Raw genomic sequence first — 17,583 nt, 5'->3', positions numbered from 1 at the left:
AACAAATGGCATGGGGTCGTCGAGGAGGTCGCCGGTCGCCCGGAGAGCGGCGCCAGCATTGAGGATCAGGTATGCCACGCCGGTCTCCCGCCTCTTTTCGCCGTGCACCCGCCAACTGTTTGTTCGTCCCCGTGCAGTTACTGCGTATGTTCGCACTCTCGAGAAGGCCAAGGAGACCTACAAGCCCGACGCGCCGACTCCGGGTGCGTCAGATGGGCGGCTGGACGGCAACAAAGGTGCCAAGAAGGGGAAACACGCCGACGCGGCCACAGCCTGCGTGCAGGAGTCCATCGAGCACTGCCTCGCCGACGCGCAGGTCCGGGCCGCCCTTCGTGAAGAGAAGACCGAGGCGCGGTGGTCGGCGTTGATGTCGACCAGCGCCGTCAAGCTCGACCTACTCCGGACCAATGTCGCCGTGAAGAAGAGGAACACCGACCTAGCTTTCCTGCTGGGCGGGGCGGACATGCTCCAGAGCACCGATGAGGCGGTCAAGGCGTGGTACATGGCGGAGCGTGGCCTCATCCTGAACCAGCTTCCCTCGACGACGCCGCCTACGCCCACGACACCCACGCCGCGCACGCCGCCGCCGCCGCCAAGCCCGACTGCTGATGCCGCCAAGACTGCCCGCAGCACAGAAGCCACGCCGTCAAGCACAAAGGCCCCGTCAAGCCCGCGCACGCCGACTCCGCCGACGCCGAAGGCCGACCTCAACGCCTGATGCGCGCTTTCGCCCTTTTCTGCTTTTTGTACGCCGAACTTTTCATCCGGCCGCCGATCTAGTGGTCGCTTGATCGCCGGGTTGTGGCGTTTATTTTGGACGCGGGAACACTATGTTTGAATTTGCTGTGGCTGGAGGGCGGCGACTGGGGACGTAACTGGGAGTTAGGCCGACCCCAGGGGCCGAACTAGCACCGGCTCGCCCCAGGCCGCAGTTTTTCGGCACCCTGGGGCCGAACGGCCGGAGATGCTCTTATAAAATGGTTCGTCGAGACTGCGAGCTGACGTGTTCGATCGGTACGAGGTGCTACAAAATGGAGGAGTAGCTCATAGCCCATCGTACAACTGCTACGATCATCACAAAACCTGGGCAGCTCTCTCCTCGTTGCTCCGATTGCCGCCTTGCACTACGCCGGGAAGCCAAAGGCCGCCGTCCGCCGTCATGGACCCAAGCTCCGAAATCGCGTACGACATGCCCGGGTTCATACGCATCCACAAGAGCGGCCGCGTGGAGCGCTTGCAAGGCACCGAGACCATCCCGCCCTCCCCCTCCGGTGACCTCGCAAACGGCGTCGCCTCCAAGGACGTCGTCCTCGACCCCGCGGCCAGCGTCTCCGCTCGCCTCTACCTCCCCGCCGCCGCCGCGGCGGAGCCGGGAAGGAAGTTCCCCGTCGTCGTCTACCTCCATGGCGGCGCGTTCGTTGCCCACACAGCGGCGTCACCGATCTACCACAAGTACGCTGCCTCCCTCGCCGCCGCCGCGCCCGCTGTCGTCGTCTCCGTCAAATACCGTCTCGCTCCGGAGTACCCCCTCCCGGCCGCCTACGACGACGCCTTCGCGGCTCTCAAGGCGGTCGTCGCGGCCTGCCGCCCGGACGGCGCCGAGCCCTGGCTCGCCGCTCATGGTGATGCCTCCCGCGTCGTCCTCGCCGGCGACAGCGCCGGTGCCAACATGGCGCACAACACGGCAATAAGGCTCCGGAAGGAAGGCGTCCAGGGCTGCGGCGACAAGGTCAGCGGCGTCGCGCTCTTGCATCCCTATTTCTGGGGGACTGAACCGGTGGGCGACGAGTCCCCGGACGCCGCCTTCTTCTTCCCCGGCGACATGGAGCGCGTGTGGGATGTGGCCTGCGGCGGTGAGTTCGGCCGTGATCACCCGTACATCAACCCGGCGGCGTCGCCACAGGAGTTGCGCCAGCTCGGGTCCGGCCGCGTGCTGGTCACCACGGCGGGGTTGTGCTGGTTCGTGGAGAGGGCGCGCGCGTACGCGAAGGGGATGAAGGCGTGCGGGTGGGCCGGCGAACTCGAGTTCTACGAGACCAGGGGCAAGAAGCACACCTACTTCCAGTTCCGTCCCGACTGCGACGATGCCGCCAAGGAGCTCGCCGTCGTGGCCGACTTCGTCAGGCGCTGCTTAGTTTGCTTCGTTTGGTTCATCCGGTGAGTGATTCAGTAATAATGGAACACCTACTGTAATTTCTACGAATTCGGTAATTGATTGCACTTGTGAGTTGCAACACGAACGGAAACAATATTTGCTCCTCTGAATCAGTTGCCAATTGCAGCTTCATTGCATAGTTGAAGCAAAATGGACTGAACCCTGTTTTGGTTGTGGCGCCCGTAGAATTTCCTCTGAAACACCTGTAGAATTTCCTTTTGCTTCCTGTTGTGGTGCCTGTAAGCTGTTTTGTAGCACCTGTATCTGCCGTTTTCAGTTTGGGCGACGATCTGCGCCGGTGCGCCGGCCCAACTGTTGGGCCGGTCGCACCGCGGCCGTTGGATCTGAGCGAGTGGGCCGTTGGATCCGGCTGAACAAGTTCGCCCTATCGTCTTCTACCTCGCACCACGGCGCCGCGCCTCCTACCACCCCCGCCGCTCCAAGCGTTGCGCAGCCCCCCCTCCCCCCCGCCCCCGATCGTCCTTGTCTCCGTGCTCGCCGCCGGTCGCCTTAGCCGCTCGCCGTCGCCGCTGCAGCAACATCGTAACTGCTAGCCACTCGCCGTTGTTGCTTTGCCCCGTGCAACAGCCCCACCCCGCGGTTGAAGCTCTTGTTGAGACCGTTGTAGCTCCGGTTGCAACGACTGAAGCTCGCCGGCATGCTCGCCGCCGCTCATCCCCGGTGTGCATCTTGCAAACAAAAAAACGAGCACTGGGGAAGATGCCCAGTGCTACAACGAATGACCAAAAAAGCTACAACTAGCGATAGAAAAAGCTTCAACCGGCTACGGAAAAAGCTTCAACCAGTATACGACTGGAGCCATGGATGACCAAGAAAAGTTACAACCAGTGACAGAAAAAGCTTCATCTAACAACGAAAAAAGCTTCATCCGACTATAAAAAAAGTTTCAACCGTGGAATCGAAGCCATGGACGAAAAACGAAAAGTTGCAACCGACAGTTATAAAAGTTACAACCGCATTGAAAAAAGCTTCAAACTTCTTATCTCAGCTGCGACCCCGCGATGGCGATGATGCCGTTTTGCTGCAACCGTAGTAGATTTTTGCTACCACCGGCGAGTGAATTTGTTACAACCGGTTCCAGCAAAATTTCGCCGCGGGGTGTAGCCTGCCGTGGCTGGTTGCAACTCCAGCGTGGCCGGGTCCAGTGAGGTAGGCAGAGCTCCGATGCATGTGATCCGCGCGGATCTGGTCGAGGGCGGCTAGATCGGCTGATTCTCATGACGGCGGCGCCCCTGGGAGGCCTCCGGCGTGGGCGATGGATTGATCATGGCAACGGGGAGAGAGAAGGGAGAGATGACCGAGAGGAAGAAGAGAAAAGGCAGGAGGGAGAAGACGCACATGGGCGGCCCCCCCAATCCTACGTGTCGCTAGGCGAGTCGCTGGCGTGTTTGCGCGTGGCCGCGACCGGCCGAAGCTTCGGCCGGTGCGCCGTTGCCAAACGATTCCCTTTCAGTTTCATTGTTTTTCTTTCCCGTTGCATGGGTCGATGTAATTCCTGGCATGTTGATGGCTTCATTAATTCAAAAGCCAGGCTCTCTTTGAGCCTTCGTTCTAAAAAAATGAACTGAATTGATATTTTGGTTGACTCTAAATTTCCGATGTGCATTACAAATTAGTACAATATACTGCAAAGTTCTCACTGCGAGTTGTAACACAAAGAAAACAAGTTAGCGGAAATCCACATTGGCTCTAGGGAGCACATGCTCCCGCGTGTCAAAAATGAATTTTACAAATGTCATTTAAAAAAATTATATATGTGTTCATTGTCACACCCAAATGCTACCTACAAATTTCCAGACGAAAAACTTAAACATTTTCATTTGTGCACAAAAAAAAACAAGTCGAACACCAAATGTTACATTTAATTTTGTTTTCTTCACTGAAGAAGCATCGCATGAATTATCAAGCACACTTACTACACTAACATGAACATCTACAAAAAAGTATATCAGAACTTTTAAAATTTATTTACTATTTATTTTGATTTTACTGTTCATTTATGCTCCCATAGCCAAAAATCCGCGGCCGTTAGCGGGTGTTCAAAAAGTAGTTGGTGGGGATTCAGCCTAGGCTTAAGGCTTAAATCCGAGTGGTGGTATGCGTTTAGTCTGGGCGATCTGGCATTGTTCATAAATCATAATGTATTTTTAACTGAACGGAAGTTTTCAAACTTTTTAAATTTTACTTCAGAAATTATAACTGGAGAACATCAAACTTTTTATCAGTTCCAGAAAATACATCAACTGTCGTTGGATCGGAATCACGGATCATGATGCGCTATGTGTTGCCACCTCAAAGAAATTCATTCGTTCACTCGGAACAAAAGTTGCCTTGCGCAAACAACATCTTAATTCAACCGAAGGCTCACCGGACTATCAAGTCTGGGAAGGCTCCACCTAGGAAACTTGGGATTGATTCCTAGTTCCTTCTTTTATTTTTATTTTTCCTAGGTAGCAAAAAAATGGCAAAATTAAAAAGAAAAACATGCCAATTCGTGAATTTATAAGTACATGGCATTTTTCAAAAAAACACATGGTAGATTATAAATTTGTGAACTTGCCTCATGACAGTTTTTTAACTTATTTTTTTTAATGTTTTAAAGCATGGTAAATCCCTATGCACGTATTTTTATTAATATATGCAAATTTGTGACTTTTAGTTTTTTTCTATGCCAACATTGTTTTTACACTGGTTTGGTGAATGGCCTGTGGCTGGCCACTTTTTTTGGCCTAGAGCCACGCTGGCAAAGTCGCTTGGGAATAGGCTGGGAGCGAAACAGGTTCGATCGATCAAGCCATCCCCCCGAAAAGATAGTTCACCGGAAGCCCCCCACCCCACCCCCACCCAGCCGACGTCCCCTAGCTCATTGAACAAGGCGACAATTAAATACTCCCTCCGTTTCTTTTTAGTCTGCATATAAGATTTGGTCAGAGTCAAACTTTGCATAGTTTGACTAACTTTATATTAAAAAATATCAACATTCACAATATGAAATCAACATTTTCAGATGCACCACGAAATGTATTTTCATATTATATAATTTAAGTATTGTAGATGTTTATATCTTTTAATATAAATTTGGTCAAACTTTATGTAGTTTGACTTTGACCAAAACTTATACGCGGAGTAAAAAGAAACGGAGGGAGTATTAACTAGAACATGAAGGCGCGCGTTGCTGCACTTATCCATTTTAATGAAAAAATGGTAGAAATTAAAAACAAATTGAAAAGAACCATGGGACGACTTGTGATATAAGCCTTGTGTAGATTTTATCATGGAGCATACAGAAAATATGACGCTCCAGACAATAAAGCATCTGCATGATACCGAAAGCGTAAAATCGATACAACTATGTGTACATTTACTTAATCATAGCTAGAAAAATATTGTAATGAGGTTTATGATAAGGAGAAAAACATCACAAGTGTGGAGGTTTCACTGCCTTGGCGCCTTCAACAATTTTAGGACTGATATGTAGTAGTGATGAAAGTTGGGTGAGAAGGGGCTGTTGGAAAGGGAAAGTACAATGTAACTCAACTGGAGAAGAGGGGATGCAATTGTTCTAGTTTTAGGGGAGTCATCACTCAGCACGTAGATCATTAACAACTTTCCCATCATGGTAACAAGAAAAATCAACGCATGACGGTGTCCAATCGTTAGTTTAACATCATATAAAATACTCCATACACTAAGATAGAACACCAGCTGTTCAATCGACGATCAAGATTATAAATTGGTTATAGTTATGAATTCTGGATATTCTAGAAAAAATATATTTGGATACTGAAGCATGCCATCTAGTGTGGACATGGAAGATACATTCGAGTATAAGCATTAGTGGTCAAGCTATAAGATCTGAAGTGACAAAAATGCTTGGTAATTGGGAACTTGAACTCTTACTTGGTGAATTGGGAACAGAACTTACTTAATTTTCGTTGATGGCATTGCTTTTGTCCATACCTTGATCACCAACACCCAAATTCAGATTACGCTTCTAAACTGCACCAGACACTGAAAATATCAGCAATCAAATAAGTATAACTCAAGAATCTACGGCTCAGCTAACTGGGTAGTATTTTATATAGATTAGTATGATATCTTGCAGCACGAGTTCAGAGATTGGGACTGATTAGATCACGATTTGAACCAGGCTAGTTCTTGGACTCAACAAATTAATGAAGCAACACAATCGGGAGGAAACCCATTACAAAGATGAGCAGTTCGGCCATGGCTTGCTGCTGGACAAGCATTATGGCCATCACCTGGAGACCATCCCGCTCAGAAGGAGAGATGGTGTGGCTGTGGCGCGGAGAATGCTTACTCGACGGAACTCCTTTGTGGACGACAATTCACGGGACGATTCTTGAATGATGGCCGATCCAATGGTCCTTGTGTACAAAGCGGACATGATGAAAGGCTCCGGCGACACGTTGTACACAAATCGCTCGATGGCACCTGTCGCTTTAGAGATGGAGTACATGACCGCGGCACAAGGAGAGGCGGGCAACACAAAGGGCAATCGCCGTCGGCCATCGAAGTGGCCTTGATCATGATCGCCATTGGCCATCGGCATGGCCTTGAATCCTTGATCATGACGATTAACAACACCTTCTTTCCCTGATAGCCATCACCGCTTGCCTGTCTCCACCAGTCTGCTCCTACGATGCCCTCCGTTTTCCAGTGAAAGGGGGATGAGACATCACCCCGTGGTTGCGGCTGCTAGGGTTCGCGAGCGAGGCGGCGTGAGACAAGAGAGAGGGATCCTTCCTGAGGGGCGGCATGGAAAACCTAATGGGTCTGGAGTTTGGAACCAGAATCAACCACGATGCTCTGTACTCGTTCGTTGGAGCAGTGGCCCGGTCCACCGAGCTGCAACGTAGCGCATGTCATAAATCTGGACCATTAGTAGTTATATCGGACGGCTGAGGACGCGAAATCGTTGTGGGAGGCTGTAGCTAGCAATGTTTTACTGTTTTGTAATTTGTCATTTTTTTCTTAAATTGGATAGTTAATATATAAAAAGTAAATATGGGAAGAGTAATGGTTTCTGTCTAAATTATTGGCAATATAAATGAGTGAAAAACTATTTGGAGGGTACGCTTAGAGTATGAGGCCTGGGTGTGCGCCCCTAATTAACACGTGTCAGATCGGGATCAGGATAATAAAGAAGGTGAGGAAAATAGGATGTGATGCCTCGTCAAATGGCTAAATTTGGCTCGAAAATATCACAAGGTAACCAGCATAAACGCTATTGGCATAGGCGACCTCATCTTCATTGCAATCTCTTTTCGTTCACTTAGTGCCATGTCTTTCCCTAAATCTCTCAAATCCTCTACTATTTCATGGTGCTTGTTGCAAAAATTTATTTCTCAATGATGTATTGCATTATTTTACAACATTTTGTAGTAATTTCTTTGTCCTCTTGGAGTTCGAGATCAAATATAATTGTTTTAGTTGTTTTGAAATGGCGGTGTAACTTGTGATAGTACGATTATAAACGTACATTAGCTCCCATCTGAGGTTTAGCAATGTGTAATGATGAATTAACGATAGGAGGCTAGAGTTATCGAATACTGAATAATACTCATATAAACGATGCTGGAGAAACCACATCTTGGGGGCGTCGCCACGCGAGAGTGCCCTCCGCGCTGCCCATTTGCCGCTCGCCTCACTCCGATGCCTCAGTAGTAGAAGGAATTTCAGAGTTGGCACCTTCACGGGTCCCATGTCTTCAAGAATAAACAGTCAGAAGGGCAAAGCAAAATAAGAAAGAGCCACAACAAAACAGGCTATGCCAAAATATATAGCATGGAAAGATGAGGTCTAAAAATGTTATTAAGAAAAAGGGTTCCCCCGCTTTAGATTATAAAGCAATATCCAACCGATACAACTAGCTTGCTGGGGCCGCAGCACAAACAAGCCCAAAAGAAAAAGGAGAGAAAGAAAAAGAAACAAATGCCGACGCTCGCAGCTCAACTAAGCAAAGATGGCCGACACCCGATGCACCCTCCGGAGAAGTACCACCGCCCCGAAGCACTGCGAAGCCTCGCGTACCAAGCAACATCTTCATGAAGAAATGCGACGACGACGACGCTGCTGCCCGGACAAGTCCTAGGGTTTCCCCCAGTACGCGGATGACAATGGGTAAGGGGTATCACCGACGCCCTCAGGAGGGTCCGGCAACGCCCACAGGCGTAGCCGCGCTGGTGGCCAACGAGTCGCCAGAGATTTCTCCTGCCCCGGAACCACCACGGCCACCCCAGACAAACGGATGTGCACCGCCCAACATGCCGCCCACCAGCCTGTGCCACCCGGATACCGCACCATCTTCACCGTCCCATTAAGGCCGCCAACACAAGACCTGGAGGTAGGACGAAAAGACACCGGGCTCGGTGGCAACCGCAATGCAGCCGACAGGAGGAAACAACCTCCACCGCCGCGCGGAGCCGATTAGACATAGCGACAGGGACTTACCAGGCCACCACTGGCCCGGCCGGACCCCAACGGGTCCGGACAGTCCCTGCAGCCACGCTGCAGCATGCCGACCGCCGAAGCCATCACCATCGCAGCCACGACCGCCTCGCCTCACCACCAGGGAGCTACGCCGCACTACAAGAAATATGTCAACTTGCGACCATCACTATTGGTCACTAAATGGTCATTGTTTTCCATTTGTGACCTTTTTGTGACAAAAACAGATGGTCAAAAGTTGGCCATCGTAAACTGAAATTAACGACCTTCTCTGTGAGAAGGTCGTAGACGTTTACGACCAAAACAAAAGGTCACTGGTTCAACGACCTTTTGCTTTGGTCACCAGCTGTCTGGCCAGGCCACGTCGGATCCGACGTGGCAAGCTGACGTGGCAAAATAGCGTCCAAATGAAAAGGTCATTGATAAGAATCAGCCCGGTCTAGTTCGGTGTTCTACATGGGCCTAGTTCATTAATTCACCATTTTTAATATATTTTCCCTTGTTAATTCTGGCTGACTACATGGGCCAACCCAACAATTCATCCTTTTATTTTCTAGGCCTTCCGCCTTTTTGCTTCCATTTCTTATTTGGGCCTTTTTACAATCCATTTTGGACCAGGTCACAGGTCATCCAATTAGGTACCACTTGTCAGTTTTCTTTTGTTTCTTTCCTATTTTAAAGGATCCACTAGTGAAATGGGACCAGGTATGTTGTTTAGGTGCCACACATTTGTTCTCTATTTGTGCAACAACCAATAACTTGATTCAAACAGAGCCAATAACACATAAGTTTTCAAATGACAGCAAAATCATGGCAGGTACTTTACAATCATGGCAGTACAAATCAGGTATTGAAATATAAAATACAACTAAATATTAATATGTCCAGCTCCAGGGAGCTAAAACACATTGTTGGGTGCGAGTTTTCTTTAGGATTCTTCTCTTGTAGTTCCTTGTACAAAAACCTTTTACGAATTAAGGCCAACATCTATGAGTTATAAATTAGAAAAGTTAGGAATATAATCAAGTGAGCTGTGCATATAACATTCTCCTAACAATGAAAAATAGCTGCAGAATTTGAGATCTAATAAGAAACCATGCATATAGCATTCTCATAACAGCAAAACTGAGATATATTTGGAAAGGGAAAATGACAAGTATCAACCCAGTGCAAGATAACAGAGCAACTATGTCAAAGTTATTTAGATTTCCTGATGTGTGAGTCACATTATACATGCATCAAGCATCAGGCGACCAAGCAAACTGTTCTGGAATAGATACAAAACAAGCACGTATTGACCCTCCTACTGGTAGCAAGTACATACAGGTAATCACTTAACAAGCAGCACAAACATGAACGAGTCATATACCTAAGTACAATCCAATATCCCAGCTGAGAGCGAACATGTATTTGACATTTTAGGATTTCAATACATGCACCACAAAGAGTGGCGCTCTGTTCTTACTATGGCACAAGCGAGAGATGTCCCCGACGATGCCATGCTTCTCCAGTTCGCACTAAGGCTCAATCAGCTCCGCGGTGTGGATGATGCCCCCTCCTTGCTCCATCCAGAAGGCAGGCCACAGACTAGGAAGCCCTGCATATTGCAATTTGCACAAGTTGAGAGAAATACAAGGAACTGGTCTCAAGCAGGGCACAAGTTGAGAGAAAGTTACGGTCCAGGAGCTGACCTTCCTAGGGAGTAGCATGATGCGTCGTCGCGGTGCCTTCATCTGGAGTTGTGAGCTGCTGCTTTGCTTCCCCACATAGCACGCCTAGGTTCTCCCAACATACCAACCCGAAAGACAAAAACATGATTAGGGAGCTGGTACATCAGAAAAGGAATCGATGCATGAATGACACATGCAACTAAAGAAATAAAATAAGTATTTCACATATTATTAGAATTGCATATTAGATGTCTGCAAGATAAGTGTTGCTTCATATAAGATGTTTAGTGATTTAACAATCAGTATGCTGCAGGAAATTTTGTTTGCCATGTCACTCAATGTTTACTATCAAAAATACTAACTATTCACTGTTAATGCATTTGAGCTATAAGATAACCAACCAATGTTCTGTCCCATGGAGATGATTTTAGACCTTCACATGATGGTTCATTGTTATCCATGTTGCTATAGTTGGTTACTTTACTTGAGAGATTGCATTTGTGCATCTTAATATTTTCTTCACCTTTTATCATGGACAAAAGGCAGAAAACAAAAACATATAGTAGACAATCATTCACTTGCCTACAAAACCGCATTCAAGAAACTGACCAGGAGGATACTCACACACACACACACACACACACACACACACACACACACACACACACACACACACACACACATATATATATATATATATATATATATATATATATAGACGATCTATTCTGCTAATATTAGCGGAATAACTATTCTGCACACCACTTCCGCACTGCACGCTGAACGCAAGTGCACGTCATTATTTGAACCAAGTGTGTTGCAGCACTCACACAAGTGAACTTCTCGTCGGAAAAAACTGCACGCGTTATTTTTTCGGTACTGTTTTCGCTCTAATTTTTTAACCGTTTATCGGAATGAGGCGTGTAATACCGTTGAAAAGCTATGGATTAGGCCCAACTTCGACGTGTTAAACACTTTTCGAGATTCCATACGGTTTAAGAGCAGTTTTGAAAATGGTGCGGCGGATGACGAGTGGCAGCGAGCGTTTTTTCGCATTTTTTTCTAAACCTCTTGTCGGAATGAAGCAAATGATACACTGTTGGATAGATATCATTGAGGCGCATCTTTTCCATATATAAATTTTTCTCTAATTCGTTACAGTTTAAGAGCAGTTTCAAATTTACTAAATCGCGGAATTCTGTTTTTCAAGTTTTTTTAAATTTTCGGTACTGTTTTCGCTCTAGTTTTCTAACCGTTTGTCAAAATGAGGTGTATGATATGCCATTGGAAAGCTAAGGATGAGGCGCAACTTTCGTATGTTAAAAGATTTTTGAGATTCCTTACGGTTTTTAGTTAATTATAAAAATCGTGCGGCTGAAGACGAGAGGCAGCGGTCGTTTTTTGCGAAATTTTTACAAACCGCTGGTTGAAATAATTCAAATGATACGCCGTTGGAAAGGTATCAATGAGACGTAACTTTTTCATGTAGAACACTTTCTCTAATTCTTTACGGTTTAAGAGGAATTTTGAATTTACCGAAATGCGGACACTCTGTTTTTCGCGACATCCAAATTGACGTGGGTAGTTCATCCGACTAAAAACCGCACTGCATCGAAGGAAATACTGCACTGCATCGAACGGGTAAGAGAACTGCATGGTTTCTTTTATTCAAACATAATTTTTCCTCGGGCGAGGAAGTTGACCGCACTTCACATCGGGCGTAAATGAACCGCAACACTATCGAGAAGTGAACCACATTAGTTTTATTTTGTAGTTCGCGTAACATTTTTCTGCACTTCACGTTGAGAGTAAGTGCACCGCGACACTACCGAAAGTGCACCGCATGAGTTTTTGTTGTCTTTTTTCTAACTTTTTTTAGAACGAGTGGACCGTAGAGACGAGTGCAATTGAACCACATCAATTTGTTTTTTTATTCAAACTTCTTCAATGAACAAGAAAATAAACAACATACACTTTTTTAAATACGTATTTTCCAAATAAAAATCCAACGGAGTTGCGGAGACAATACTAGTTGACTGCAGGGTACAAGAGTACATAAGTACTTGAGCAATGAGCCATATTCTTTTTTTACGGGGTGAACCACATAGTTGCGGCAAACTAACTGCATTTATTAATTAGCTTGGAATCAAAATGAACCTCATGAGAGTTTTTCTCTTTTACAAACAAAAAATACAACCATTTATGGACTTCATGGTCAATGTTAGTTTTTGCACGTGGCAAGATAGTGCACTTCCGGAAAGAAAAAGACAGGGGGGCGGTGAACAAGTGAACGACACACATTTAAAAAATGAACAACTTTTAATATTTTTGCAGCCAACATATTTTGTATATGCATATTTTATGCACAAAGTTTTCACGACCGAACTGCTCTGTCACCCCTGCACGCACTGCATGAAGACAACAAACGATGCAAAAGGCTGTACATACAGGAACCGACTAACTGCAGAAACTCTTTTCCTAAAGGGATACAGTAATGCAAGTTTGCAACGCTCTTACTACTGAACCGCGCTACACGTAACCAGCAATTGCACATGGCACACCATACTTCAGATCCACCATGGGAGCTTCTCGTCGGAGGCCCCACCTCGCCTCCGGTGCTACTCCGGCCATCCGGCGCGGCGGCGTGGGGAGGGGGGCGGCTGGGACCCGTGCGGTGGCGGAGAGATTGAGGAGCGGGAGACGAGGGGAGGTGGATCTAGATCCCACCGGATCCAGTGGTTGCTTGGCGGTGGGAGTACATGGTGGGAATGGTGGGAGTGGGGGCGCCAGAAGAAGGAGGTTGCGGGCGGAGGAAGATGCCAAATGGGGGAGGAGGCCGCGGGGCCGGCGGGGGAAGATACATATGGGGGAGGAGGCCGACGGGGGAAGATGCCAGATGGGGGAGGAGGCCACGGGGCCGGCGGGGGAAGAAGCCAGATGGGGGAGGAGGCCGTCATGCCGGCGGGGGAAGAAGCTAGATGAGGAAGGGGGCGCCACGGGGCGGCAAAGGAGGCCACGGTGCCGGCGGGGGAAGAAGCAGGTGAGGGTGGGGCGGCGCGTCGGACGGGTACGGCGGCAGGGCTCCCGGCAGGGCAGCAGGTGGATCGGGGGGAGGTGCGCCGGAGGAGGAGGGAGGTGGGGGCTGGTGGGGGAGGTGCGCCGGAGGAGGAGGGAGGTGGGGGCTGGTGGGGATTTGACCGTGGTGGAGAAGGTGGGTGGTCTGCGGTGGGCGTGGGGTGGGCTCTTTTTGTGTTTTTTCGTTTGGTTGTGTCTGTTCGGGGTGTTAGTAGAATATAAGGGTCTTATACACACACATATACATAAATAAGATCATATATATACATAGATTTAACGCCTAAAGCACATCAGGCTTGGAGCTTATGTATATATCCACGATTACTAGTTGGATCTAGTGAACAAAGGTTGTGAATAAGGATGGCAATTTTACCCATGGACATGGATACCCATGGATATCCGACCCGAATGGATAGGGTTTGGATATGCTTTTGTGCCCATGGGCAATGCCCAAACCCGACCCAATTACTTGTGGATAGGGCATGGATATAATCTTATACCCATGGGTATACCCAAACCCGACCCGATAGTATTAATTAATGGAAAAAAAATCTGCTATCCCTACCCCAATGTCACATGTTCCACTGCAATATAATACTTTGTTATCTAAAGCATGCAAAATAAATTGGGCAATCCCCATCGTAACCTTTATTAGTTGACATTCAATCCCCACCGTAACGTACTCTAGTGCCCCCTTCCCTTATTTTTATCTCCTCATCATTCTCATCTTTCAGAAAAATACTAAATGATAGTAGGTTATTAGTGGACTTTGATTTACAATAAGTGATGCTTAGCTTTCCATGAGGTGAAGAATGGAAGAGCTTATCTCCTTATGTTAACAATTTGATATGTCTTATTATATGTCTTGAGAGGACCCAATGGATATCCAGTGGGTATGGATATCCATCGGGTTTGGACATGGACATAATTTTTCATCCATGGATTTTTTTCATGGGTGGGCAAAGACTGTCTGAATGGATATGGATATGGATTTGATATTGTTCAACCCGATCAAAACCCGACCCATTGCCATCCTTAGTTGTGAATATTTTACATACGAGTATGTACATTCATGGTTCTGGACATTAAAATATTTGACAGTTAAAACTGAATGCAAGCAAGTTTGCACATGAGATGAGCAAGTCTGCAGTCCCTAATTAGATTACACGTTCTGACTTATGAGCACGAGAGGAATACATAGACACTTACTGGAATCTGCTAATGCTTAAACTAGAATGAGAACAAAAGAAAACTGAACCTATCTATGCATCAAAGAGAGATGGCAGGGGAGGAGGACCTATGGACCAACTTGTCCTTCAACTGATCGTACAAGGGGAGCACAAAAGCAACGGTAGACTGGCCTTGCTTGTTCCCCTTCACAAAACTATATCATAGCAACCTACAAAAATTTGCATGGATCAGATGCGGAGATGGAGAAGAAGAATAGAATAGAAGGGGAGGAGCAATTGACAAACCTGAGGTGGTGCTGCTCCTCCTAGGCGGAGAGTTAGCCATTTTGGCAGGCTGTACATGAAACAAGAAAATGTAAGATGATGGTTCTGAAAAAATGGTTAACTTGCAACAAGATTTAAAGAAAACAAAACAACAAGGTCATGCCATGACCAAATCCTAACCATAATGCATTTAATAAAATGGATTGCTTCTGGCTGCTGTAGTAGTATATACATACACAACTCAAACAACGCAATGTATGTTGGACAGCAGGTCATATAAAGCATGCACACCCTAGACATTGTGTTGCTACAATAAAACCATGGGCCTATCCATGCCTACTAGCACCAGCCATCTGAAGGAGCATATTTTACTCCCCTCTTACTTTTATGTGACTTACAGTCGAAGCATAAGAGCAGGCCTGTAAATATACCAAGGGAAAAAACAGAAGCCGCAACCAAGAATTGCAAGGTTTAGTATAAAGGAAATAGCCTCAGCATTCAGATGTTTCTAATAAGATTGCGCACTAATCCAACACAATATACAGAAGGTGTCCTCATAGCTTTACTAATACCAGGAAGTATGGATAGTGGGGTATAGAAACAAAAGCAAATCCATTGTCATGTTCTAGGAAATAACTATCAGAGTACATGCTTCGGATATAAGTGGAAGCAGAAGAATATAATGAGATGTCAATAGTCTCTGTGAGGTTTATGCAAGCAGGTCTTTTTATACTACCACTTGCATGATTTATTTATTTGAAACAGCAGGAGAACTGCTATATTCACTAATTATAGAAAGCTCAAATTGGCAGTCATACATAGCATGGAGTATTAGTAAGATTTACAGGATGGATACCTCCCATAGCATACACTCAAGATCTCAAACAAACAGATGGATATAGCATCACACATGGAGATGGAAGAAAAAGAGGCAAATGATCAATCACATGGCATCCATCATCCAACCAATGATTTGGTAGAATTCAACCAATGCACAGAAGAAAAGTTCCATAGTTGCTAGCTAGCTGTTTGCAAAGGAAAATGAATCGCGGTTTATTTTGTTATGAATCATTCAAATGAGGGGGTTACTTCTTATCCTTTAATTTTAATGCATCAGAGAACCACAGAAATCACACTTAGGAACAACTAATGATCCATGCTGCCACAATCTCCTAGTAGCGCGTAGTGGAACCCCTGTAGTTATACCTGGATCTCTCTGAGTGCCTCGATGCGCTTCCTGACCTTGGGATACAGACTCTCGAGCAGGTCCATGTGCCGCGCCGCTAATCCCTGTAGTGTGTTCTGCACAACCACCACTGCACCTTGTTGTTGCCCATCGCACGGTAATTCATCTCAATTTTGTGGTCTGCATAATGAAAAAGCAATAAAGCATCAGCATCTCTATACACTCAGCAAGCAACAATAATAAAAGCAACAAGGCCAAGCACGGGAAGGAGCCAACAGTAGCTGCCTAGGCCGGCCACTTCAGCTGGGGTAGTGCACGAGCAACACACAATAGCGACGCGGCGTGGTGGCGCATAGAGGAGCGTAAGCAGAGTCAGGGCACACAAATGCATAGGAAGGGGCGGCGCTGACCTGAGGTGCTTGAACACGGCGGCGGCAGAGGAGGAGTGCGAGCGTGGGAACTTCCACCCGGACCAGGCGGCGACGAGGAGGTACACATGGACAAGGACCATCGCCCTGGCCTCCTCCGCCCCCTCGCGACGCCATCGCTTGCCCGCCACTTGGCCGAGCCCGTGGGTTGGTACGTCTCCAACGTATCTATAATTTTTTATTGTTCCATGCTATTATATTACCTGTTTTGGATGTTTATGGGCTTTACTCTACACTTTTATATCATTTTTGGGACTAACCTACTAACCGGAGGCCCATCCCAAATTGCTGTTTTTTTGCCTATTTCAGTGTTTCGAAGAAAAGGAATATCAAACAGAGTCCAAACGGGATGAAACCTTCGGGAGCGATCTTTTTGGAACAAATGCCAACTAGGAGACTTGGAGTGGACGTCAAGCAACAAACGAGGCGGCCATGAGGGTGCCCGGCATACCCCCCACCCTCGTGGGCCCCTCGAGCATCAACCAACCTACCTCCTTCGCCTGTATATACTCCCATGCCCTGAAAACATTAGAAGCGACCACGAAAACCTAATTCCACCGCCGCAACCTTCTGTATCCCCGAGATCCCATCTTGGAGTTTCACCGGCACTCCGCCGGAGGGGGAATCGACCATGGAGGGCCTCTACATCATCTCCAAGGCCTCTCCGATGAGTTGTGAGTAATTTACCACAGACCTTCTGGTCCATAGTTATTAGCTAGATGGCTTCTTCTCTCTCTTTGAATCTCAATACAAAGTTCTCCTCGATCTTCTTGGAGATCTATTCGATGTAACTCTTTTTGCGGTGTGTTTGTCGAGATTCGATGAATTGTGGGTTTATGATCAAGTTTATCTATGAGAAATATTTGAATCTCCTCTGAATTCTTTTATGTGTGATTAATTTATCTTTGCAAGTCTCTTTGAATTATCAGTTTGGTTTGGCCTACTAGATTGATCTTTCTTGCAATGGGAGAAGTGCTTAGCTTTGGGTTCAATCTTGTGGTGTCCTTTCCCAGTGACAGCAGGGGCAGCAAGGCACACATTGTATTGTTGCCATCGAGGATAAAAAGATGGGGTTTATATCATATTGCATGAGTTTATCCCTCTACATCATGTCATCTTTCTT

The 17,583-nt window shown here is 47.0% G+C and overlaps 1 protein-coding gene across 1 annotated transcript; it reads left to right on the top strand.

Annotated features, from left to right (window-relative positions):
- The first annotated feature begins 1,083 nt into the window (after positions 1 to 1,083).
- On the top strand, positions 1,084 to 2,529 carry LOC123039316 (probable carboxylesterase 12). The gene is made up of 2 exons (XM_044462529.1): positions 1,084 to 2,157; positions 2,433 to 2,529. Exons 1-2 carry the CDS (start codon positions 1,160 to 1,162, stop codon positions 2,527 to 2,529), a joined length of 1,095 nt encoding a protein of 364 aa, XP_044318464.1. The 5' UTR covers positions 1,084 to 1,159.
- Positions 2,530 to 17,583: the final 15,054 nt, after the last annotated feature.

Source organism: Triticum aestivum, chromosome 2B (genome assembly GCF_018294505.1).
Source record: "Triticum aestivum cultivar Chinese Spring chromosome 2B, IWGSC CS RefSeq v2.1, whole genome shotgun sequence".
Taxonomy (NCBI): Eukaryota; Viridiplantae; Streptophyta; class Magnoliopsida; order Poales; family Poaceae; genus Triticum; species Triticum aestivum.
The sequence above is the reverse complement of the archived record's forward strand: the minus strand, read 5'-3'. Positions and strand labels throughout refer to the sequence as shown.